A 27,467-nucleotide genomic window follows, 5' to 3' on the forward strand; every position below is an offset into this window, starting at 1 on the left:
GTTCTCAATCATCCTAAGGCACATAACATTTAAATATCAAATAGAGTTCCTGTGTCAGTCTAGCCTGGAAAGGAAAAATTGTTCTTGATGGAATCCCAAGTAATCATCCACTTTAGAGCCAGTTCTTTGTCCTGTACTGCTGATCCCGACTCCACCCATATCTTTTTGGATAATTGTTACGCCATTGTGTATCTCTTCTTCCCCTGTGAATGGTACCTGTATCTTCTTTCTAGATCTTTTCCTTCTGTTTTTAATCATGGTATCACTGTTCAAAATGTGCATCCTGAACTCTACACCTCTTCAGCTGCTGTCAGAGAATAAATCGTCTTCCCCTGATTTCCCTTACCTTTATTACTTACCTCTCAGAGGTGTGGCTTTCAAGCATGCATTGTGCCTGGTGGTAAGACATTTCTATCTCTGTTAAAGAGTGAAGATAACAAAAAACAAGAATGGACTGGGTGAGCTACCCCTGCGCTTCTGTGCTATCCAAATTCCCAAGTTTACATGGTTACAAGCCAAGGAGATTATTGTGCAAGTACTACTGGTTTTTGAACATAACAGATTAAAGGTGATTCCTGGTCCACAGGGATTGCAGTAGATTCATAATAATCTACTGCAGTATCTGGTGATATATTGGCCTGGTAGATCTGCCAAAAAGCTCAAATTCCTTCCCTCCTTAGACTCCCAAAAAGAGATTTTTGCCATGGGCTGTCCCGTATTCTATTCTCAATGCCTTCCAAAGAGCTGGGCTCTTATGCCACAATAAGTAGACTCCTGAAGAATACGTAAGAGATAACAAATGAAATAGTATGTCCCATTAGAACTGATGATGTAGGCATTCACTTCACATAATGATTCTAGGGAAAAACATATTCAGTGAATTATCTTTCTAATATTGGCAAATACTATAATGCTTCATGGCTTGTTCCTCAAGACCATCATACAAGACGTTTCACCATATTCACTCCTCCAACTCCTCTCAGACACACCCCCTCTTTCCTACCCACCCAACTCTATGCCCTCTTTTTTTTTTTTTTAAGTTACACTCATCAATTTCAGTTTTTGCTGCCCCTATGTTCTTAGGTGGCCTTTGGGGCTGTTAATGAAAACTGACACTGTCTCCTACTGGCTCTCAGTAGCCAGTAGCTTCCTTGACTCAGTGTAGGACTTCATGCCCACCTCCCCTCCCCGTGTTGGGATTTCTCTGGCTTGAACTTGCACAGGTCTTACGCATGCGGTCACAAACCCTCTGAGTTCATGCATACAGCTGCCCTGTTGTATCTGGAAGAAACTGTTCCCTTTTTCTTAAGTTTTTGGTGGTGAAGAATTAAATTTAGCAGCATGGTTCATGAATCACACTAAGGTGATAGCAGGTTTTTCTCCTGTTACTTCTGTGTGATTAGTATAAATGTCAGCAGTTTCAAAAGCAAAAATCAAAATTTATAAGCTCTGAAAGGTCTTGTGCACCACCAGTAGTCCATGAAATATACTCCAAGAGCCTTTGCTCTTTAGCCACAATCAAAGTCTAAATCAGGTCCATAAATTCAATTTTTGTTCATCAAAATTATACTTTTATGAACTCTAAGTCTACCATAAATCTAAATTTAGAAATAAGGGTACTGATGAACTAATTGAGCCTTTTTCATTGTGCACGCCTTTAATCCCAGCACTCGGGAGGCAGAGGCAAGCGCATCTCTGTGAGTTTGAGGCCAGCCTGGTCTATAAGAGCTAGTTCCAGGACAGGCTCAAAAACTACAGTGAAACCCTGTCTCAAAAAACCAAAGGAAAAAAAAGTGCCTTTAGGACTTGTCTTATCAGATACAAGTTACAAAACCATCATGAGAGCCCATGGTCAATGAGCAGAAATTTCAGCCTGTGTGCGAGCCTGGGATGCTTCATCTGAAAGAAATTTGGAATACACATCCCTAGGGAAAGATTGGATGCTTACAATGCAATGACTGAAAAATGGGCTTCCTGAATGAAACCTTAGTCTCCAGAGAGATTAGTATGCCTGTATAATAAGGGAAATGCCCTACCTTAGGAGTGTAGTTCCTTTTAACTATCCCAGGATATGATTTTTACCTTTTTAGTCAATCCTCTCCATTTATGTTATACCTAAGCTCGAAATGAACTGTTTTAACATTCTTTAAAAAATGGCATATTCCATTTTAGTTCCTTCATTTTTTCTTCACATATAAATGGATGAAGCTGCTAGATAATAAATCAGGATACTGAGCATTTGCAGTCTCTTATAATTAGAAAAAATTTTTCATTCTTTTAACAATCATCCTCCGATAAAGAGGAGCCTACTGAAAAAGTTCAAAAACTACAGTGAAACCCTGTCTCAAAAAACCAAAGGAAAAAAAAGTGCCTTTAGGACTTGTCTTATCAGATACAAGTTACGAAACCATCACGAGCGCCCATGGTCAATGAGCAGAAATTTCAGTCTGTGTGCGAGCCCGGGATGCTTCATCTGAAAGAAATTCGGAATATACATCCCTAGGGAAAGATTGGATGCTTACAATGGTGCATCGAGAACATGAGCACCACACAGACAAGAAACTTTTCTGTAGAGCCTCATCCGTGTACTCCCCAGCAGGAACTATCTCTCAGCCGGGGCTAGGCAGGATGGGGGGCGGGGGGCACAATGCATGACACTCTGAATCCTCTGGCTAGAATTTTCCCTCATTCTTCTGAAGATGCATGAAAATCTCATTACAGGCATTCAACACCTGCTTCCTAAAAGGTCTCAAAAAATATGTCAGTTTGCTCAGCTCACTTGACAGTATGTCACGGATTTGTTGTTGGTTCTTTCTGGCTTTTTTTTTTTTTTTTTAACTTCCATATGGAATGCGATTCACAGATAAATGCTGCCTTGCAATAACAAGCTTCTCCACTTTCACAAGCAGTTGCATAACCTGTCATTCTCCAAGGTCACAACTTGAAAGCACCTGATTGGTAACCCCCTGTTTATTTACTAGCAGCGTGTCAACAGGTAAACCAAGTGACATGTAGCACTGTGCTCCAGCATCACCTTGTTAATATGAGCAGCTGAGATGCATTAGGAAGGCTCTTTCCAAATCAGAGTAATGCAAACTGACAGGTTTCTCCTTTTCTCTGAGCGGAGTTGGTAAATGCTCAAAGCCTGCGCAAGTATCATGGTATGGGAAATTAAGAAGGATTCCTTACTTACAGAGGATGGCCAGGTAGCCAGAAAGCCAACACTAAACAAAGCGGACTAACTGGTAATGGGCTGTGATATAGATGCACATCTGTATTATATGGAACAGGAAACCTCTGAACTATAGGAAACTTTCACAGCCAACAGCACTGCTGGAGGTGTGTGCTTCTTAGGAAGCCTTTCACTGTTTCATTCTGGAAACTTAGAGACACGCATGCTCTCAATGAAAACACAACTTTAGTAATATTCTGATAAGCCATATACTAACATCTTCTAGCATGATAAAACGTTAGTTTCTGTTTGTCGTAGTCCATCATCATGACCCCTTGCTTTTGTATTTATTTATTTTACTTTATGTGTATGAATGTATTGCCTGCATGTATGTATGTGCACTGACTGCATGCCTTGTTGAATCCCCTGAACTGGGTTCGGCAAATGACTGTGAGCCATAATGTGAATACTAGGAGTTAAACCCAGGTCCTCTGCAAGAGCAAGCGCTGTTAACCCCTTGAGCTATCTCTTTAGCCCTATTTGAAGGATTTTAAGCAAAGGGGAGGGTATAGATATGTCTCAAAATTTCCCCTAAAGGAAGTATCATATCAAATCAGTGACTTTTCCTCATCTGTTGTGGCCTGTCACTCATGAACCGCCGCATACTGTTGGCTTATGGCAGTCCCTCTTTTTAAATCTTCTGCGGCTGCCCAAGACTTATACCCCAGTTGCCTTCTTCATTATGGTCTGCTGTTGACCTAAAAAAGGAATGTATTCATGTTAAAGCCAATTCAGATAAAGTATTGAATGTGGCATTAACTGTAGAAGAATTTGTCCAAAGCACCGTATTATTAGTATAACTAATTCTAAAGCAATATTCCTTGTAACTGTGCTGTAATGACAGTCATTAAATGAGTTGGTCCCAAAGGGAGTCATGAAAGTAGGAGGCCACAGGCTTACTGTTTTCAAACAATTAAAGCATCACACACTTGCAGATTCTTAGCAACTGTAGGGAAGTCATACCACTGCAGATTATATTCATTCATAGACAGAATTGCCCAGGTATGAATACCATTTTATGATAAACATGCAGAAGTGCAAACCTTATTCAGACTTTGCAAGAAAAAAAAAGTCACCTTTGACCTAAATGATGTGTATGTAAAGATGGAGCCTGAGGTCTTGGGAAGGTGGCTCAGTGGGGTAAAATGCTTTCTGTGCAAGCATAAGTGATTGAGTTCAGGTCCCCAGAACCCAGAGAATGCCGATGGTGGTGTACACCTGGAATCCCAGTGTTCCTATAGCAACATGGGAAGTAGAAACTAGAGAATCCCCAGGCCTTCCCAGGCTGGTTAGCCTGGTGTATGTAGCAGTGAACAAGAGACCCATCTCAAACAAGGTCAGAAGTGAGGTTCTCTGACTTTTGCTCACATACATATCACAGTCCTGTCCATACTCACACACACTTGCAAGGATGAAAGGATACAGCCTAACTTTGAACAAGGGAGGAAATACATTTATACAGAGCACCTTTGAGTCTAACTCCATCTTTCATGAATGCAGATAGTTCTGACAATGTGCTCCTGAAACCGACATCAGGAGCATCACCTGGCAACCATTTCAAAATGCAAATTCTCAGGCCTCACCCAAGACGGTGGAATTGGACACTCTGGAAGTGATGCCAAGAAATTGTGTTTCGGGAAGTCCTTCAGGTAGTTCTGATGCATAGCACATCTACTGAACATGCTCCATCTGTGGGTGTCGGCAATCCTGGAACCATAACATCATTTCGACTGCAGAGAGGATGTCATTGGTGCTGCATTCTCTCTGCTTAGTTATCTGGGAAGCACTATTTTAACAAAAATCTGTGACATTGAGTTTTCGGAACCTCTCCCACGCTTTTGTGAGATTCCCTTCCAATCTGTCTGCTCTAGAGCACCCATTTCAGAGGCTAACCCAGAACCATCCAACCTACGCACAAGTTCTACAGTGTCAGGCAGGTGGGGGAGGGGGTCTTTGGATTAATGGGAAAGAAGATATCTAATTTCCCATCTTCTTTCCCTCTGGAGGTTAGAAGACCCATGAGTATTGGCCCATTTTAAGAGTCCCTGGAGTCGGATTGCCCTAGGTCTGACACCAGGCCACTCATCAAAGGTTGGGCTGTCAAGAGGAGGTGCCAGAAAACAAATAACAACCTTGACTTTCCAACTGCTTCATTGCCCCGGAGAAATGTCCTGAGCCAACAAAGAAGGCCTAAGGAGTTAATGGTGTGGAACAAACGCCTCATAGGTACATGTGTGTTCCAGATACTTACAAATCTCATCAAGCTGTGATGAGGTCAAATCGTAAAGTTTATCTGAATATTTATGATTTTATCAAGTAAATATTTTAAAATGAAGTTTACATCAAAAGCATGATAAATCTACGTATCAGATATGGGAAAAAGAAGTGATGTGCGTAGTCATTTTCCCAGACACCCTTGCAACCTTCTCCATGAACATCATTTCTCGTCCACCACTTGGGACTCTGGCAAGAAATGGCAGCAAGGAAACAGGGATCACATCCTAGCAGTCCACATGCTCCTTGAAGTCTCGACTCCTAATTAAAGCATACTATAGCAAAGCAGTCAGTCTGTCTGCTCACAGCTTCCCATCTCCCTGCCTTTTCCCCAGTGGGAGCCCTTCTTAAATGTACAGAGGAATAATTAAAAGAATAAGCTTTAGGGAGCCAAGGAGTGTTATCATAGAAAACAAAAAATGTTCCAGAATGAAGAATAAACCCAGCCAAGAGGAGTGCATTGAAATTCATGAAGGAACCTCTCTGCTTTGGGCATGCCTGTTTAAAATATCACTCTCTGAAATGTATTACAACAACTGACAACTTACCGTGAAGCTTGAGGAATATCAACATTTGTAATGTGGGAGAAACATTACAAAGAGAGTGGAAGAAAGCTTCTTAAAGAGGAATTCTAGCCTCAGATATTCAGTGTAGACTTTAATGGAGCTGTTGATAACCTTGTTATCTAACAGAGTTGCAACTATGGAGTGCATTAAACTTCTGCACTGCAGTAAAAAATGGGTGAAAACCAAGGGTGTGTACTTATTGTGCTTGATAAAAATGCTATTTATTTAAAGTATTAAGAGTGGCCATTATGTTCAAGGACAGTTTCTTTCTTCTCAGTAAACTTTATCTTGGAAGAATAAAATGTTTAAACATTTTTTGAGTTTCACCTAGGACACAGGATGCTTTCAATGTTTTTTTGTTTTGTTTAGGACAGTATCAAATGTAAAAGCTGATTTAACACATTCACACGTAAATAAAAATAAGTTGTCTCTCATTTCTTTTCCATTATTGCATACTGGTAGCTAAAGCTGTATATTGGTATGTGATTTCTACTCAGAGAATTTATAGTGAAAAGTAATCAAATTGTTTTTCAGTAGATTTTCTTTGTTGTTATTCATTAGTTGGTTTGTTGGTAGTTTATGCACAGTCTTTTTTTTTTTTTTTTTTTTTTTTTTTTTTTTTAACTTCTTTTGGGTTTTTTTTTTTTTTTTTTTTTTTTTTTTTTTTTTTTATTCTTTTTTAATTAAAATTTCCACCTGCTCCCCGTTTCCCATTTCCCTCCCCTCCTCCCAAATATTGCCCCCTCCCCCCACTCCCCTCCCCCTATCCCCACTCCTCTTCTCCTCCCCCCACACCATTCCCCCTCCCTCTCGATACTGAAGAGCAGTCCAAATTCTCTGCCCTGCGGGAAGACGAAGGTCTTCTATCTACGTCCAGGAAGGTGAGCTTCTAAACAGGCTAAGCTCCCACAAAGCCAGTTCATGTATTAGGATTGAAACCTAGTGCCATTGTCCTTGGCTTCTCATCAGTCTTCATTGACCGCCATGCTCAGAGAGTCCGGAATCAACCCATGCTTATTCAGTCCCAGACCAGCTGGCCTTGGTGGGCTCCTAATAAATCAGTTCCACTGTCACAGTGGGTGGGTGCATCCCTCGTGGTCCTGATTTTTTGCTCTTGTTCTCCCTCCTTCTGCTCCTCATTTGGACCTTAAGAGCTCAGACCGTTGCTCCAAATTGAGAATCTGTCTCTACCTCGATCCATCGCCAGATGAAGGTTCTAAGGTGATATGCAAGAAATTCATCAGTATAGGATAGGGTCATTTCAGGTTCCCTCTCCTTAGTTGCCCAAGGTACCAGCTGGGGACATATTCCTGGACACCTGCGAACCCCTCTAGAGTCAAGTCTCTTGCCAGCCCTAAGATGGCTCCCTTAGATAGGATATATACTTCGCTGCTCCCGTATCCACCCTTCCTATATCCCAACCATCCCAATCCCCCGAGCTCCTCCCATCCTCCCCTCATATTTCTCATCCCATTTCCCCTTTGCCCCGTATGCACAGTCTTAATGTTGAGTTCTGGCTTCCCTGAAATTCAAAAAAGCATACTGCCTCTCCCAAACAATGGAACTAAGGGCAGGAACCTCCAAAACTGTACAGAAAGTGAGATACATTTATATTCTCTGTCTCTCTGTGTCTGTCTCTGCTTCTTTGCCACTGTCTGTCTCTCTCCAATTTCTTTCATGAGCCCTGCATCCACATCGCTTCTGCTCTCCCCCACATTCCTTTCATATCCTCCCCAACTCCCACATTCATGATATCATCTTCTTTGGTTCTTATCATTATATAAATATATGTGTATATATACATATGTATATATAACCTACTGAGTCTATTACAAGGAAGCCTAAAGACTGTCTGACTCAGTGATTCGTAGCATCTATGGGCATAGTCAGGGCTTGGATTACTGTTTGGTAGGGTCCCTTGTATCTTCCCCTTTCTTCCTACTGTCGTCTTCCCAGAGCCCATCGTCTACTAAACAGACTTCACAGAATCTCTTACACACAACCACTGAACACATTTTCCTAAAGCTCAGTCTTTTCTGAGGTGCTACAAGAATACTTGCACTGTAGCATCTGTCAATAGTCGCCCATCTCACTTAAAGCCCATGGTGATGAAGAAAATTCTCTGGCACATTCTCTAGCCAGGTAAGAGGACGCAAGGTCCAAGTCTTTCCTTCATCGTTTTTTGTTTGTTTATTTGATTGGTTGGTTTATTATTATTATTATTATTATTATTATTGAAAAAAAAATTTCTGCCTCCTCCCAGCCCCCCATTTCCCTCCCCCTTCTCCCAGTTGTCTCCCCCTCCCCCCACTCCTTTTCCCCTCCCTCTCCAGTCCGAAGAGCAGTCAGGGTTCCCTGCACTGTGGAAAGTCTAAGGTCCTCCCCCCTCCATCTAGGTCTAGGAAGGGCAGCTGAGGATAGGGAACCTGAAATGAACCTATCCTATAGCCATACTGATAAATATCTTGCATATCACCATAGAACCTTCATCTGGCGATGGATGGAGATAGAGACAGAGGCCCACACTGGAGCACTGGAATGAGCTCCCAAGGTCCCAATGAGGAGCAGAAGGAGGGAGAACATGAGCAAGGAAGTCAGGACCATGAGGGGTGCACCCACCCACTGAGACAGAGGGACTGATCTATTGGGAGCTCACCAAGGCCAGCTGGACTGGAACTGAAAAAGCATGGGATAAAACCGGACTCTCTGAACATGGTGGACAATGAGGGCTGATGAGAAGCCAAGGACAATGGCACTGGGTTTTGATCCTACTTCATGTTTTGGCTTTTTGGGAGCCTAGCCAGTTTGGTTTGTTGGTTTTTATGTTTTTGTTGCATTTTATCTCTCTCACCCTGAGAGTTATATACATTAAAAACTAACAAACAATAAACATGACTTAAAAGTGTTAGGAAAATTGACATGGTGAAACTTGGGAAACATTTGCTTGATGGTGCCTGACTTGTCAGAGAACCATCCTCATTTGTACACATCACCGCCAACTCTCCTCTCACACAAACCATGTCTTGCCCTCAGTTCTCCTATCTGGAAACTTCTCTTCTTACACATGCTATTCCTCTATGACCATGCTTCCTCAAGTCTCTTACCATCTCCGATAACACATATGTGTTTGTTTTTAAGGTTCTTTTTTCTTAATTAAATAGCTTGAACAGGCTACCATGTTGAGTCATGAGTTATCTTGACTTCACTTTTGTTGAAACATGTTAAAATGATCTTGAAACAGGTGGATGAATTGATAGGTGTTGTCTAGACATTCTTTTTTTAAAAAAAAAATGCCTGCATGCTTGGGGTTTATTTATTTATTTATTAAAGATTTCTGCCTCCTCCCCGCCACCACCTCCCATTTCCCTCCCCTCCCCCATTCAAGTCCCCCTCCCTCATCAGCCCTAAGAGCAATCAGGGTTCCCTGCCCTGTGGGAAGTCCAAGGACCACCCACCTCAATCCAGGTCTAGTAAGGTGAGCATCCAAACTGCCTAGGCTCCCACAAAGCCAGTATGTGCAGTAGGATCAAAACCCAGGGCCATTGTTTTTGACTTCTCAGCAGTCCTCATTATCCACTATGTTCAGCGAATTCGGTTATATCCCATGCTTTTTCAGACCCAGGCCAGCTGGCCTTGGTGAGTTCCCGATAGAACATCCCCATTGTCTCAGTGTGTGGGTGCACCCCTCGCGGTCCTGAGTTCTTTTATTGAGTTATATATTTGTCTCTATTCCCTTCCCCTTCTACCCTCTCCCGTGGTCCCCATGCTCCCAATTTGCCCAGGAGATTTTGCCTTTTTCAATATATCATGTAGTTTAGATCCATGTATGTCTCTCTTGGGGGTCCTCATTGTTGTCTATGTTCCCTGGGATTGTGAATTGTAGGCTGGTTTTTCTTTGCTTTATGTCTAAAAGCCACTTATGAGTGAGTACATATGATATTTGACTTTCTGGATCTGGGTTACCTCACTCAATATGTTGTTTTCTAGATCCATCCATTTGCCCACAAATTTCATAATGTAATTCTTTTTTATCTGTTGTGTAGTACTCCATTGTGTAAATGTACCGCATTTTCCTTATCCATTCATTGGTTGAGGGGCATATAGGTTGTTTCCAGGTTCTGGCTATGACAAACAAAGCTGCTATGAACATAGTTGAGCACATGTCCTGTGGTACAATTGAGCATCCTTTGGATATGTACCCAAAAGTGGTATTACTGGGTCTTGAGGAAGGTTGTTTTCTAATTTTCTGAGAAATCTCCATACTGATAACCAAAGGGGCTGTACCAGCTTGCACTTCCACCAGCAATGCAGAATGTTCTCTTTACCCCACATCCTCTCCAGCATAAGTTATCAGTGTTTTTGTTTTTGGCCATTCTTATATGTGTAAAATGGAATCTCAGAGTTGTTTTGTCTAGACATTCTTTATAATGTGATTTGGAATGTTGAATTGTTTGAAATCAGGACACGTTATCTTAAAAGAAAAAGAGAGACAGACAGACAGACAGACAAAGAAAGCAAAACATACCAGGAAGTCAATGAAAGGAACATTTCTTTGGGAAACAAAGCATGATGGCTTATGTCTATAATCCCAGCATATGAGACAGTAAAACAAGAAGATTCTGAGTTTGAGGCCAGCCTATGCTACACAGGCATCCTATGCCATTCTGAGCTTTCTAACAAGAGCCCATCTCAAAATGTAAACTAAAGCATTCATTGTAATTACCATTCTGATATGCTTGCTTCATTCCCTTTACTTTCCATAGATGAAAACATCTCTGTGTTGACAGGCAGATGTTCCTACAGAATCACTGTGCTCTTGGTTACTGTCAAGATATAAGCAATGCTTCTCCTCCATAGGGGAATGTACGGTATGGACCCTGTGCACTTCATGCCATGTCTGACTGACTTACAAGCATATTCAATGTTTAATGAGCAAGCACCAACCAGAAGGCATTGTTCCCTGTCCTTTGAGAATGAACTAAGACAAGAAAATGTTAAGAATCTCTTCCAAATTTAAAACTGAAATTTGGGGAGAAGTTGAAAGCAAAGGTTTGTGTCTAGAAAACATAGTAGATACTGAAGTACGAGGAAGGGAGGAACTTCATCTAAAAATCTTGACTTCCCTTCCTTACAGCCTCCCTTTCAACAGACACGTGTTTGTTTGCTTCTCAGTGCAACAGAGAGATCCATGAATGTAGGGCAGAGTTGCTGTGATTTACTTTGGGTTAGCTTGAGTATTTTCACCAGAAACTCAAATACAGGAACCTTGATCTCCAGAGTCATGGGGGAACTTTTAAGATGTGATACCTAGAAGGAAGTGACTGGACCATGGGGCTACCACTCTTAGAGGGATGAATGCTGTCCTCTCAGATTCAGTATGCAAGTTTGCTCTCGAAAGAATGGGTTGTTGCACAGTACGATGACCTCACATACATGGTCCTTTGTGCTTATGGCCATTTTCCTGCCCAGTTCCTTGCCATGTTGTAACATGCTAAGAGTCCAAGCAGATGAAGCCACCCAAACTCAGGCTAAAGCTGCCCCAACTGAACAAAATGTACCTCTTTTTTATAAAGCACCCAGTGTCATGTATTCTGTATATAGCAACACAAAGTGAACCGAGGCAGGGTGTCCTTAATGTTCCCAGTGAAAACTGTGCTTCATATGGTTTTGAGACAGTTGTGTAGGGCACCTCTAGTTTCTACCAGTTCACTGTGTCTTTGAAAAAAAGCTACTTTGCCTTTTCTTTTACCGAATTTCTGGTAGCTGCACTTAATGTGTTCTGTCCCTTTGCACCAATTTGGCTTAATGCTAAAGGAACCTTCAAATTCAAAGAAGGCTTCTGCCCTTTCTTAACCTGCTACCCCCACAGTTGGAAATGGACTGAGATGGCAGCAGACACACAGGGGAGAAAATCAGTTAATTGCGGCTGTCAGAGTTGTTTTAGGTGACTTTGTACTCGGGTTTAAGATCACCATGAACTGAGAATTCACATAGCAACAAAAAACCTGCGGTCTGCTAATGCCAGGAATGACTCATCTGGTGAGAACTGCATTGTATTATTAATACAATGCAGACAGAAGGAAAAGACTGTGCTATCTGCTCTCTTTGTGCTTCTGACCTTGAGCAGAATTATAACTTGTTTGTTGCAGAAGTTGAGCATCTAATGTGCTGTTGCACCTGTTAGTTCTTGTATACTAAATGGCAAAGCACTTGCAGATCTGTGATTGCTTTGTGGGTGAAATATTTTCTGCAATCTGGTGAACCGGCTTTTTAAAGACAATGCATTCAATTGTGTCCCTCGCATCCCTTATCTCTCAAAAGTGTGCTTCCTTGTGCTATTTCAGTACTCCAGTCATCCCTACATCGTAGGACATGTCTGGCTTTGTATTTTCAAGGTAACATTATGATTGTTTTTTTTAATACAGAGACCATGAACCAGGCAACTCCTGCCAGGAAGCTGGAAGAGGTTCTTCATCTCGCAGAGCTCTGCATAGAAGTCCTACAGCAGAATGAGGAGCATCATGCTGAGGTGATGACTCGGAGCCAGAACATAAAGTTCCCCCAAGGGCTTTGCCATAGTGGGGTAGCGCTGAAAAGATAGCCTGACTGGAGTCTCAATGTGTATCTGTTCCTGGAAATGTGACTCCTGTATGTTACAAAGCGTGTGTGTGTGTGTGTATGTGTGTGTGTGTGTGTGTGTGTGTGTGTGTGTGTGTGTGTGAGAGAGAGAGAGAGAGAGAGAGAGAGAGAGAGAGAGAGAGAGAGGGTGGGGGGAGAGAGAGAGAGAGGGTGGGGGGAGAGGGAGAGAGAGAAATTTCATATCGATAATAAGGACATGGGAAAGCTTAGGAGATCGGTCCCTAAGATACATAAACAATAGTTGGCAGAGCTGGAACACACTCATCTTGGGATGAAAAACCAGTTGCTTTCTTGTCCCTATGATACGATTGTTTTGTGTGAAAATGTGTTCTGGTAAGCATTACATGGGAGATTTGTGATGAACTTTACAATCAAAAACATTCACAGTTGTGTGACTGCTGACTGTGATCTTCCCCCTTATATCAAACTTTCTATATGTTTTCACTAAGTCCTTGGTTGTTTTGTTGTGGCAGCTATTGCTGTTGTTCACCATTTTTGGACCATGCTTGGGAAGAACTTGGACCCTTCTATGTGTTCCCCAACACTCTGGCCCTGAGCCCATTGCCAGCCAATGTTTTAACTACACATAACCATTTACTACGGATCTGGAGTATTCTCACACCAACCTGCTTATTCTGAGACTTAACCTTCTCTTTCCTATAGTTGTGAGTTTATCTACAAAAACAATTTCCTGGTTTTGAGTTCAATGGAAGAAATATGCAGAATTAAATAAATACAATAAACTCTAGTGTCCTGACAGTGCTATTATTTTTGAGGAAGCAGATGTAATGAACCAAAAGAAAATAGAGCATATATATATGAATTTATAGAATATTTATTTTTAATGAAATCTAGTTTTCAAAAAAGATGAGAAGCTACAGGGTCTATATTTTGAGCAAATTCTTAGAAAAGAGTATTCATGGAGCCTTACTACAGGCAACTAAGATTTATTGTATCTACTTATAAATATGATCATTCAAAACATCTGCTTTTAGCTCACACTGTGGAATCTAGTTTTTAGCTTACATCTGTCATGTGTGAACTTGTTATGGATATTTTATTTTAAACTGAAGAAACAGCTGCTTCAATAATTTAAAATGAATTCCCAGGAGGATGTTTTCTGGGCTAGCATCACTGCCATGCTACAAAGAAAATGATCATATGATAAAATATAGGTATGTTTCGTCGTCTTTGTCTTGTTCTGAAAGAGATTATCATCGGAGTCCAAGGCGTTTCTCAATTGTTTTAATCTGAAAAGATATTCTATTTCAGTGTGTGTTTCAGCTAAGGCAGCTAATATTCTCATGCATTTAATAGAAATTAAATCATAATGTTTTTAACAGCGTCAATGTGGTCACTAAAAGTGCTTGTTAAAAGTGTAATGAGTCAAACACAATTGAAGTATAGATACTATTTGTTTTAATCCGTAACATGCAATTGACTTCATTGAAACACTCACAGCACAGTAGCATCACCTTCCTTGGTGCTGCAATGACATAGGAACTATACTGCTGACTTCTTTATAAATATTGTATAACATAGTGGAATTTTTCTGTTCTGCTTATGCTCCAAATCCTTGGAATTCCACAGGGAAGAGAGGTGAGTAGAACTGTTTCTCTCTTTTTCTATCATAAGACAGCCTTTCAATGTGACTGTGAAGCAGGACCCGTTTTGATGGCTGTCACATTAAAGTCAACTTAGGCCTTTCCTTGGAATGCAAGACTTTCCTCTGAGTGGGCTTGCCTTTGCTACACTGTTAGGTGATGGTGTTTAGTTAATAATCACATGCATAATTAATGCCTTGCAGCCCACTCAAAACGCAATGCAGGGAATTTGGAAACAGTGGCTTTTTGCTTTGCCTTTCATTGATTTTTTTTTTTTTAGATCTTTCTTTCCACCTTTATATCAGATATTCCCTCTGAGCAGTACTAGAGAAAAAATTGGTCTGATTTCAAAGTCATCTCCAGACTGAGTGCGTTGGTGGATGGCACTCTCCACTGAGGTTCATTTTGCTGACTTCCAGGGCCAGTGTTTTTACTCTCAACTGTGCCTAGTTCCCTCTGTACTTCACCTCCTCTGGGGAGGTTAATGCGTTTGCCTCAAGACAACCTTCAGGTGGCTCTAGTTCCCACTCTTCTTTCCACTCTGCCTCCCTCTGCAGTGCAGTCCACTCAACAGGACTAAGTGGCCATTTCTGTCCTCCTACAATCCCTCAGTGAGATATTCATCTCCTTGACAGGAAACTTGCTTTTAAGGCAGTCCCTCCTCCTCTGGAGACCTCGTGACCTCTCAGGTTTTTCTTTAAGATACTGCGTTTCCTCCCCAGAAAGAAGATTTTAGCTCTTTTCCAGCAAAATCTTTAAGATTTTCTCCACATTTCATGGAGAAGATGTCAGATCAGAGATTTCAGACAAATGGATCTAGCAGTTCTTCATCCAAAAAATATTCCCTTTCATAGAGCTAGAAAGTCCAGGTGCTTACTGGAAAAGTCATTAGCGCTAATCAGCTACACATGCATGCATATGTGCACATGTGTGTACAGACCAAAGGCTGACATCGGGTGTTTGTCTTCCTCTGTCATCCCCCACATTATTCTTTGATACAAGGTCTCTCATTGAACCTAGAGCTCACATATTCACGCGAGGCTAGCTGGTCCAGTGAGCTACATGTCTCTGCCTCCTCATCTGCCCTTGATTCTCTATGTGGGTGCTAACAATCCAGAATTAGGTTTGCATGTTTGTGCAACAAGCACAGACTTAGTAACAGAGCTTCCAACCTAGCCTTTGTTATTATTTTTGGTTTGGGTTAGTTATTGTTTTTATGGTTATACATTTTGTTTTGTGGAGACAGGGTCTTGCTATATAGTCCAGACTGACCTCCTACTCATAACCACTTTACCCAGTTTCCAGATTCCAAATATATGCTACCATGTCTATACAATTAGTTTTTGGGTTTAAGTATATGTGTTTCACTTTGAAATGAGGTTGGTATGGGAGGTCTTTCTGTATATGTGTTGCTTTTATTGGCTAATGAATACAGAAACTGGCTTGGCCTGATAGGGCAGAGTAGAGCTAGGAGGGGAAAACGAAATTGAATGCTGGGAGAAAGAAGTGGAGTCAGGGAGAAGCCATGTAGCCCCGCCAAAGGCAGATGCCAGAACTACCTGGTAAACCACGGCCACATAGTAATACACAGATTAATGGAGATGGGTTAATTTAAGATATGAGTTAGCCAGAAATATACTTAAGCTATTGGCCAAACAATATTGCAAATAATATGGTTTCTATGTGATTATTTTGGGGCTGAGCAGCCAGGAACAAACAAGCGGCCTCCTACAACATGAAGTATCTAATTTGCTATGTAACAAAGAATGACCTTGAACTTCTAACCCCCCTACTTCAAGAATTGCAGGCAGGCCCCAGCATGCCAACTTTATATGGTGATGGTAACAGAACCGAGGGCTTCATACATACATACATACATACTATTGGTCAATATTGCTTTGGCTATTGGTTCCAAATTTTGTTGGAGTATTATGGTTTGTTTTGTTGTTATTTGTTGGTGTTTTTGTTGTTCCATATGAATTTTAGGGTTGTTTTTCTTAGATATTCTGGCATTAACCCTTTGCAGATATATAACAGTCAAACAACTTATTTTCTCATACTCTTAGGTTTTCTCTTTACTCTGTTAACTGGTATTTTACTGAACATATGATCTTTTTGACATATTTCCATTAGTCCGTTTTTGCTTTTGCTTTCTATGCATTTCAAGTCTTACCTAAACGCTTGCCCCTCCAAAATCTGAATCTGCTTCCCTAGTTTCTTCTAGTGTTTGCACAGTTTCTCTCCATAGTTTCATAGTGGCTGTGTGTGTGTGTGTGTGTGTGTGTGTGTTTAATCCATTTTGAGTTGGTTTTTGGAGTTGAGGACAACACAGAATCTAGCTTCTTTACATGGGTATTTGAATTTTTCGGTGCCATTTATTTTCTGTTTTTTGTTTTGTTTTGTTTTGTTTTTGTATTTTCTCCAATATAGTTTTTAGTACCTTTGTTGGTGGACTTTTCTTTCCCACCCAGCAGTTCCCAAATGATTGACAAGGAGAGACTTAATATTAATTACGAATGCTTGGTCAATAGCTCAGGCTTGTTACTAAATAACTATTATATTTAAATTAATGCATATTTCTTATCTATGCTGTGCCATCTGGCTTGGTACCTTTTCTCAGTACAGCATGCCCATCTTGCTTCTCTCTGTGTCTGCTCAGAACTCCCCCAACTATGCCCTTTTTCATCCTAGCATCCTTAGTTTGGTTGTCCCACCTATACTTCCTGCCTGGCTACCAGTCAGCCAACTTCTTATTAAACCAATTCGAATGACAAATCTTTACAGTGTACAGACAGATTATTCCACAGCACACCTTTGCTGAAGATCAGTTGACCATGAGTGCAAATTTTCTTCCAAGTCATTTGTTCTATTTTATTGATGCCTGTCTCTTTGCTGTCTATTTGTTTATTGATTGATTGATTGACTGGTAATTTGTTAATTGATTCCATGTGTGCACACACCAGTGTGCACAAGTAGAGATCAAAGGACAACTGCCAGAAATTGCTGCTCTCCTTCCACCATGTCTGTCCCAGGATCACAAGTCATCTGAGTTGGTGACACCTTTACCTGCTGAGCCATCTCACCTGCCTCTTTGTCTCTTTACAGTTAATTAATATAACTTGGCAGTGTGATGCCTTATGCTTTGTCCTTTTTGTTTGCAATTTCTTTGGATACTTGGAATTTTTTGTGGTTCCATATGAATTTTAGAAACTTTTTCATAGTTTAATGAAGAAAGTCATAGACATTCTGAGAGCGATGGCATTAAATATGTAGCTAGCTTTCCATGATGTGAGCATTTTAATGTTGTTTCTCCCAATATATGATATCTTTCTGCTTATGTCCTCTTCTTTTTCTGCCATTTTATTTCAACTTTCTTTTCTTTTTTCCTTTTTTCTTTCTTTCCTTCTTTCTTTCTTTCTTTCTTTCTTTCTTTCTTTCTTTCTTTATAGTTTTTCAAGACAGGGATTCTCTGTATAGCAGTCCTGGCTGTCTTGGCACTCACTCTTTTGACCAGGCTTGCCTTGAACTCACAGAGATTCACCTGCTTCTGCCTCCCAAGTGCTGGGATTAAAGGTGTGCACCACAACCACCTGGCTCAATTTGTACTAAAGAGATTTTTTTAACTCTTTATTTTTATATATTTGATTTTTAAACTTATAAGAACAAAGGTAGCATTTTAAAATGATATATTCTAAAGTATCTTCACCTTATTTTTTATTATTTCAATATTTGTCTATATTGAATAATGATTATCAAAATTATAAATCAGAACTGTGAGAAGCCTCCAATCAGAGGCTTTAGTCAGATGTCATCTTTTAATATTATGGTCCATTCTACTGGCCCCTTCTAGAAGATGGCCTTTCATATTGATCTGTGTGTACTTGTATATGTATATTGTTGGGCCACAAGATATGCTAGTTATTGAATTGTCTCTAAAGCTATTATAGTCACTCACATATTATAGCACTGTAGACTAATGTTGTCTTGTGAAATGAAATAAGCATGCCAAAGCCTAGTTTTCTGTTTTAGCTCAATATAGAGCAATCTTCCATTTTTATATTAAATTATATATTATGTATTACATTGTTAAAATGAGTTAAAGGCTTCAGACCTCAGGTAAATTAGAAAATATATAAATAAATCATGTGTTTATGGTAAGAAAAATCAAGGGACAGTAGCAGTGTTCTGATATGCAAAGTAGATGATGGATGGATGGATGGATGGATGGATGGATGGATGGATGGATGGATGGATGGATGACGGATGGATGGATGACGGAGGGATGGATGACGGATGGATGGATGGATGCATGGATGATGGATGGATGCATGGATGATGGATGGATGCATGGATGGATGGATGATCTAGTGTACCTTGTATAGTTACTTAAGAAAACTATATCATTGTTCTCTCAGTTACTAGATCTACACAGAAAACAAGAATACTTATGCCATCTTCTCAAAAGAGCAATTTGGGGGATTAACTAAGATAATACTTATAAAACTTTAGAACAGTACTTGACACACAAAGCCTTTTAAATCCATATTGGACATTGCTTCTCATTTTAACTTGTTTGTTTTTAAGGCAGGATCTCACCGTGTAGCCCACCCTGTCCCTAAATGCAAATTCTCCTCCTTCAGCCTCCCCAGTGATGGATTACAGGCATGCTCCACCATGTGTAACTTGAACACTATTTTTAAAGCACATTACCTCATTATTTGTATGTTAATTCCAATGTATTTTCATAATTACAATAACATTCACTAACATTTGTACAGAAAGAAATTTCCATGTTGATTTATTTTCATTATAACCTAGAGGTTAAAGATATTATTATTGTTATAAACAAGGAAATGGAAATGCAGGCAGAGAGGGAATGGGCTTCTGATAACTCAAGTTTTGTCTTTAAGTTCAGAAACTCAATGCTTTACAGCATTCATGCTTATCTGCCTCCATCTTCAACTACTTTGGAATAAAATTGACGAGGCTTTCAAAGTATTATCAACCTGTCACATACAGTTATCATTCAAGATTTATTTATATTTCCTTTTTATATTATATATATTATATTCATTATATTTATATTGTTTATATAGATATATATTTATAAATCATTCAAGATTTGTTTTGATAAACTATTGCCATCTGCCTCTGTCAAATCGCTTATGCGAAGTTGTGGATTAACATTGGAGCCAAGACAGATTTAGAGAACTCCTGACATTCCATAGGTGACCCTCAATAGGCGATTTTCTGAGAAAAGATTTCTCCACCCCCATGGAGACTCTGTTGCTCTTGAACCTCTGCTGCCTCAATAAATGGAACCCCAGAAAGGAAACGGTATAGTGCCCCTCCAATCCAGGTTAGAACAGCTACCTCCAGTGGGATGGCAAGAAAAAGGAGGGGGCAGGTAATGAGGCTGATTTTATGTTCTAAAATAACTCTGACTTTTGCTTAGATTGTCAAACAGAGATGGCTCAGTGGTTTATAGCACTTCCTGCTCCTCCGAAGAACGAAAGTTTAATTCCCAGCATCCATGTTAGGTAACTCACAACAGCCTGTAAGTCCAGTCACAAGGGGATCTGATGCCCTCTTCTGATTTTCATGGGCACTATATATACCACACACATGGTGTACATTCACCCAGACACACACATACACTTAAAATTAACTAATTAATTAATTAAAAGAATGACTACTTAAAACTTTCTCAAGTCACCATTAAGGTATTCACTGTGTGTTGACTTACAGTCACAGCAGTAACTTTATCAAAAGTACAATTTGAGACCTAAATAATACTTCTGCAAAACATAATGAAGTGTGCGGTTGATAGATAGCAAAATCATAAGCTTTTTTAAAAACATGTATTCTATTACTTTTCATTCCTAGCCTGGCTCCCTCTTTCGAGTTCACTTTAAAATGAGCTTTAGGAATTTGATAGTCCCCGAAACAGTGCTGCACTAACACACCTGGTAGGGTCTTAATTTTAGCCTTCCGTGACGGTATTGGCTGTGAACAGCAAGTGAGATTTTGCAAGCATCTATCCTCCCAGGACTGAATTCTGACTAGCATTTCTACCCTGCTCTGCTCAGTGAGGACTCTCAGATTCTACTTTACTTTGTCCCCATTGCAAGACGTGTAAAATACAACACATACTATTATTGTACATGATTTATTTAATGCTATTTTTATTATCATTAGTTATCATATTATTAGATTTTTATATATTATTATAGATCCCTGTTCTGGTATGAATTTCAGCAAAACATATTCAGAAACAACCACTGCATATTACATTATGCTCAGTTTATGAAAGCTAACATCCCTGAACAAATTTCTCATTTGTACATTTATCAGAGTATTGAGGAAAACGTAACTTAGAAGTCTATTTGTGCTGCATTTTCTGGTTTAAATCAGCTTTTGTTTTTTCTACTTATTTTATGGCAATTATTTTTGTTTAACATTTAACATATCATTCTAACATCTATTATTTTAAGTCCATATTTACTATAAAAGAATTTAAAATCTAGTTTCAGAATTTTGTAATTCTCTTGAAGAATTGCTCAACATCCTTAGCCATCAGAGAAATGCAAATCAAAACAACTCTGAGATTCTATCTTATACCTTTTAGAATGGCCAAAATCAAAAACATTGATGACAGCTTATGCTGGAGAGGATGTGGGGAAAGGTAACAGTTCTCCACTGCTGGAGGAGGTGGGGTGCAAACTGGTACAGCTACTTTGGAAATCAGTATGACGATCTCTCAGAGAATTAGGAAACAATGTACCTCACGACCCAGCAATATCATTTTTGGGTATATACCCAAAGGATGCTCCACCATACCACAAGAACAGGTGCTCAACTATGTATATAGCTGCTTATTTGTCATAGCCAACACCTGAAAACAACCGACATGCCCCTCAACAAAAGAATGGATAAAGAACATATGGTACATTTATACAATTACACTGTAGAAAAAAAGTAAAGACATCTTGAAATTTGTGGACAAATAGATGGATCTAGAAAACATTATATTGAGTGAAGTAACCCAGATCCAGAAAGAAAAATATAATATATACTCATTCATAAGTATCTTTTAGACATAAAGTAAAGAAAAACTAGCCTACAATTCTCAATCCCAGAGAACCTATACAACAAATAAAACCCCAATCCACACATATGTCGATCTAATCTACGTGGGAAGTAGAAAAAGACAAGGTCTCCTGAGTAAATTGGGAGCATGGGAACAATGGGAGAGGGTTGAAGGGGAAGGGGAGGAAAAGACAGGAGCAGAAAAAAAAATGCATAGCTCAATGAAAACACAGAAAAGAGAAATAAAATAAAATAAAAAAGAAGAAACCTCAAAAAATACTTCTATCCATATATTTAGGTGAAACCAACATCTTGATGTGGGATGGTTGAAAAAAAAAGAATATTGTCTGGTTTTTTTTTTTTTTTTAGATTTTCCAATTTTGTAGAGTATAGGTTTTTAAAGTATGACCTAATTGTATTAATTTCCTTGTTGTGTGCTGTTATGACCCCCTTTTCCTTTCTGATTTTGTTAAATTTTTGTTTTTTTAATTTATTAGATTTTTTTAAAAATACCAATCCAAGTTCCCACTCCCTCCCCTTCTCCCATTCCCTCCACCCCCACACAGTCCTCAGAGACGGTAAGGCACTTTGCTTTATGTAAGGTCCAAAGACCTCCCTACTATATCTAGGTTGAGCAAGGTATACATTCAAAGAGAATAGGATCCCAAAAAACCAGTACATGCAGTAGAGATAAATCCTGGTGGCACTGCCAGCAGCCCCTCAGTCTGCCCCAGCCATGCAACTGTCAACCACATTCAGAGGGATTAGTTTGGTCCTATACTTGTTCCTTTGATCTGTCTGGCTGGAGTTGGTGAGCTCCCATTAGCTCAGGTACACTATTTCAGTGGGTGTAGCCATCATGGTCTTGACCTCTTTGCTCATATTCTCACTTTTTCCACTCTTCAACTGAACTTTGGGAGCTCAGTCCAGTGTTCCTACACAGGTCTCTGCCTCTGTTTCCATCAGTTGCTGGATGAAGATTCTATGGTGATATTTAAGATATTCATCAGTCTGAATATAGAGCAAGTCAAGATCAGGCCCCCTCTCCTCTATTGCTTAGGGTCTTAGCTGGGGTCATCCTTGTGAATTCCTGGGAATTTTTCTAGAGCCAGGTTTCTTGCTAACTCTATAATGGCTCCCTCAATCAAGATATCTCTTTCCTTGCTCTTATCTCTGGTATATATGCATACCATATTCATCTTTTGGGGTCTGGGTTACCTTACTCAGGACAGTGTTTTCTAATTTCATTCATTTGCATAAAAATTCATGTTTTTTACTGCTGAGTAATACTCTAATGTGAAAATGTCCCACATTTTCTTTATTCATTCTTCGTTTGAGGGGCATCTAGGTTGTTTCCAGGTCCTGGCTATCACAAATAATGCTGCTATGAACATAGTTGAACAAATGCTTTGTATTAAGATTGAGCATCTTTTGTGTATATGCCCAAGAGTGGTATTGCTGGGTCCTGAGGTAGGTTGATTTCCAAGTTTTCTGAGAAACTGCCATACTGATTTCCAAAGTGGTTGTAAAGTTTGTATTCCCACCAGCAATGGGATAGTGTTCCCCTTACTCTACATCCTCTCCAGCATAAGCCATCATTGGTGGTTTTGATCTTAGCCATTCTGACAGGTGTAAGATGATATCTAAGAGTTGTTTTGATTTGCATTTCCCTGATTGCTAAGAATGTTGAACATTTTCATAAGTATCTTTTGGCCATTTGAGATTCTTCTGTTGAGAATTCTCTGTTTACTTCTCTACTCCATTTTTAATTAAGGTATTTATAATTTTAATGTCTAATTTCTTGAGTTCTTTATAGATTTTGGAGATAAGTCCTTTCTCTGATGTGGGGTTGGTGAAGATCTTTCCCCATTCAGAAGGCTGCCTTTTTGTCTTATTGACTTATGTGTCCTTTGCTTTACAGAAGCTTCTCAGTTTCAGGAGGTCTTATTTATTTATTGTTGCTCTCAGTGTCTGTGCTACTGGGGTTATATTTAGGAAGTGGGGTCCTGAGCCCATGCATTGAGGACTGCTTCTCACTTTCTCTTCTATGAGGTTCAGTGTGGTCAGATTTATATTGAGTTTATTAATCCATTTTGACTTCAGTTTTGTTCATGGCAATAGATATGGATCTATTTTCATTCTTCTACATGTTGAGATCCAGTTATGCCAGCACCGTTTGTTGAAGATACTTTCTTTTTTCCATTGTATAATTTTAGCTTCTTTGTCAAAATCAGGTGTTCATAGGTGTGTGGATTAATACCAGGTCTTCGATTCTATTCCATTGGTAAACTTCTCCATTTTTATGCCAATACCAAGCTGTTTTCATTACTGTAGCTCTGTAATAGAGTTGATGTCAGGAATGGCTATACCTCCAGAAGCTCCTTTATTGTACAGGATTAATTTGGCTGTCCTTGTTTTTTATTTTTCCATAAGAAGTTGATTATTGTTCTTTCAAGCTCTGTGAAGAATTGTGTTGGAATTTTGATGGTGATTGCATTGAATCTATAGATTGCTTTTGGTAGAATTGCCATTTTTACTATGTTGATCCTACCTATCCAAGAGCATGGGAGATCTCTTCATTTTCTGGTATCTTTTTAAAATTTCTTTCTTCAAAGACCTAAAGTTCTTTTCAAATAGATCTTTCACTTCTTTGGTTAGTGTTACCCCAAGATACTTTATGTTATTTTTGACTATTGTGAAAGGTGATGTTTCTCTGATTTCTCTCTCAGCTCTGTATCATTTGTGTATAGCTTCTATTTCCTTGCAGTTTATAGGTCTATTTAAATTGCTCACCTGGTCTTGGTTTAATTTTGGAATATGGTATCTATCTAAAATATTGTCCATTTCTTTTACATTTTCCAATTTTGTGAAGTACAGGTTTTTGTAGTATGACCTAATGATTCTCTGAATTTACTCAGTGTCTGTTGTTATATTTCCCTTTTCATCTGATTTTGTTAATTTGGATGTTCTCTCTCTGCCTTTTGATTTTTTTGGATAAGGGTTTGTCTATCTTGTTGATTTTCTCATAGAACCAGCTCTTTGTTTCATTGATTCTTTGGATTGTTTTCTGTGTTTCTGTTTTGTTGATTTCAGTCCTCAGTTTGATTATTTCCTGTCTTCTACTCTTCCTGAGTTAGTCTGCTTCTTTTTTTTTTTTTCTAGAGCTTTTAGGTGTGCTGTTAAGGCACTAATGTGAGCTTTCTCCGTTTTCTTTATGTGGGCACTTAGTGCTATGAATTTTCCTCTTAGCACTGCTTTCATTGTTTCCCCTAGGTTTGGATATATTGCATCTTCATTTTCATTGAATTTGAGGAAGTCTTTAATTTCTTTCTTTATTTCTTCCTTAACCCAGGGGTGGTTCAGTAGCTCACTGTTCAATTTCCATGAGTTTGTAGGATTTCTGAGAGTAGTATTGCTGTTAAATTCTAACTTTAATCTATGGTAATTCAGTAAGACATAGGGGATTACGCCAGTTTTTTTTTTTTTTTTTTTTTTAAATCTGTGGAGATTTGCTTTGTTACCAAGTAAGTGATCAATTTTAGTTAAGGTTTCATGAAGTGCTGAGAAGAAGGTATATTCTTTTCTGTTTGGGTGGAATGTTCTATAGATGTCTGCTAAGTCCATTTGATTCATTACATTGTTAGTTCTCTTATTTCTTTGTTAAGTTTCTGTCTAGTTCACCTGTCCATTGGCGAGAGTGGAGTGTTGAAGTCTCATACTATTCATGTGTGGGATTTGATGTGCGATTTAAGTTTTAGTATTATTTTTTTTACATATGTGGGTGCTCTTGTATTAGGGGCATATATGTTCAGGATTGAGACTACCTCTTGATGGATTATTCTTGTTATGAGTATAAAGTGTCCTTCTCCATCTCTTCTGATTGATTTTAGTTTGAAATCTATTTTGTTAGTATTAGGATAGCTACACCCACTTGTGCCTTAGGTCCATTTGATTGGAAAACCTTTTCTCACACCTTAACTGGGAGGTAATGTCTGTCTTTGAGGCTGAGGTGTGTTTCTTGTATGCAACATAAGATTGGATCCTGTTTTCATATTCATTCTCTTAGCCTGTGTCTTTTTATAAGTGAATTGAGCCAGTTGATATTAAATGATATTAATGACCAGTGGTTGTTAATTCTGGTTATTTTTCAGTGGTAGTGTTTGTGTGTTTCTATTCTTTGGGTTATGCTGGTGGGGGGATTATCAGATACCTGTGTTTTTGTGGGTGTAGTTTAGCAACCTTGGGTTGATTTTCCTTCTAGTACTTTCTGTTGAGCTGGGTTTGTGGATACATGTTGTTTAAATCTGTTTTTGCCATGGAATATCTTGTTTTCTCCATTGATGGTGACTGATAGCTTTGCTGGGTATAATAGTCTGGGCTTGCATCCATGGTCTATTAGTATCTACAACACATCTATCTGGGACCTTCTGGCTTTCTTGGTTTCCATTGAGAAGTAGGGTATAATTCTCATAGGTTTAACTTTATATGTTACTTGACTTTTTTCTTTGTAGCTCTTTGATGTAGGAGGATCTTCTATCTATCTTTTGCTTTCATTGATTAATTAATAAAGAAAACTGCTTGGCCTGATAGGTCAGAACATAGGTAGTTGGGGAAGACAGAACAGAATTGTGGGAGGAAGAAAGCAGAGACAGGCAGATGCCATGCTTCTCTTACCCAAGACAGATAGTGGTTAGACTCATGCTGGTAAGCCACAGTCAAGGGGCGATACACATTAATAGATATGGGTTAATCAAGATGTGAGAATTAGCCAGTAAGAGGCTAGAGCTAATGGGCCAGGCAGTGTTTAAATGAATACAGTTTCCGTGTTATTATTTCCAGGGCTAAACTAGCCATGCAGGAGCCGGGTGGGACAAAAAGCAGGCCTGCTCACCTCATCACTACAGCTCTTAATATTCTTTTGTTTTGTTTTGGTTGGTTGGTTGTGTTTTTTTTTTTTGTTGTTGTTTTTTTTTTTCGAGACAGTTTCTCTGTAGCCTTGGAGCCTGTCCTGGAGCTAGCTCTTGTAGACCAGGCTGGCCTCGAACTCACAAAGATCCACCTGCCTCTTCCTCCCAATTGCTGGGATTAAAGGTGTGTGCCACCACCCGGATTAATATTCTTTCTTTATTCCATATATTTTGTGTTTTGATTATTATATGGTGAGAGGATTTTTTTTGATCCAGTCTACTTGGTGTTCTGTCAGCTTCTTGTACCTTCATAGGGATATCCTTCTTTAGGTTGAGTTTTTCTTGGTCTGCTCTGTACTGTCTCAGAAAGTCTTTGAGCCTTTTGGCCTTCTCTCATGGTTTGCTATCTTGGTGCTCTCTCTTGGTCCCCTCAGTGTGTAGCCCGCTCTTGGCCCCCTCAGTATTATAGCCAGCTCTCAACTCTTAGGTGGGGTGTGGTTAGTAGCTTGGGGAGTCCAGTGGATGGGTTTGAATTTTGGAGGAGCCTACCCACAGGAAACTCCCTGCTGACAGACTAGGAAAGCCAAGGGAGTTGGGGAAGGGGCCTGGGGTTTTATCCCACTGTAGAGGTCCTAGAGAGTAGGGTGTCCCTCCATGTGGCTGTTCACTCACCTCTTAAGTCCCCTCAATATTGGAGCAAGCTGTGTTTCAGAGTTCCACTAAGGTTTCAGGAGGATAGGCAGGTTTTAGGGCAGGGTGGTTCCAGTAGTTTGGGGTGGCTGCTAGATGGGGTTGGATTGTGGGAGAGCCTACCAAGAAGAAACTCCCTACTGGCTGGCTAGAAAAAGCCTAGTGATTTTGTTAATTTTGATATTCTTTCTGTATCTTTTAGTTAGTTTGAATAGGAGTTTGTCTGTTTGTTAGTTTTCTCAAAGAACCAACTCTTTGTTTCATAGATTCTTTGTATTGTTCTCGTTGTTTCTAATTTACTGATTTTAGCCCTGAGTTTGATTATTTCCTGCCATCTACTCTCCTTGGGTTTGCTTGCTTCTTTTGTTCTAGAGCTTTCAGGTGTGCTGTTAAGTTGCTAGTACGAGATCTCTCCAATTTCTTTACGTAAACACTTAGTGCTGTGAACTTTCCTGTTAGCATCACT

At 39.5% G+C, this 27,467-nt stretch overlaps 1 protein-coding gene across 8 annotated transcripts in view; it reads left to right on the plus strand.

The window, feature by feature from the left end:
* The window catches only part of Cadps2 (calcium dependent secretion activator 2), a 529,236-nt gene that overhangs the window by 420,775 nt on the left and 80,994 nt on the right, over nt 1-27,467 (plus strand). For all 8 annotated transcript variants that reach the window (XM_057791365.1, XM_057791395.1, XM_057791386.1 and 5 more), the window contains one exon: nt 12,498-12,601. In XM_057791365.1, the coding sequence (XP_057647348.1) occupies nt 12,498-12,601 (104 nt within the window). The remainder of the gene's footprint in view (nt 1-12,497; nt 12,602-27,467) is intronic.

The sequence above is a fragment of the Chionomys nivalis genome, chromosome 1, assembly GCF_950005125.1.
Source record: "Chionomys nivalis chromosome 1, mChiNiv1.1, whole genome shotgun sequence".
Lineage (NCBI taxonomy): Eukaryota > Metazoa > Chordata > Mammalia > Rodentia > Cricetidae > Chionomys > Chionomys nivalis.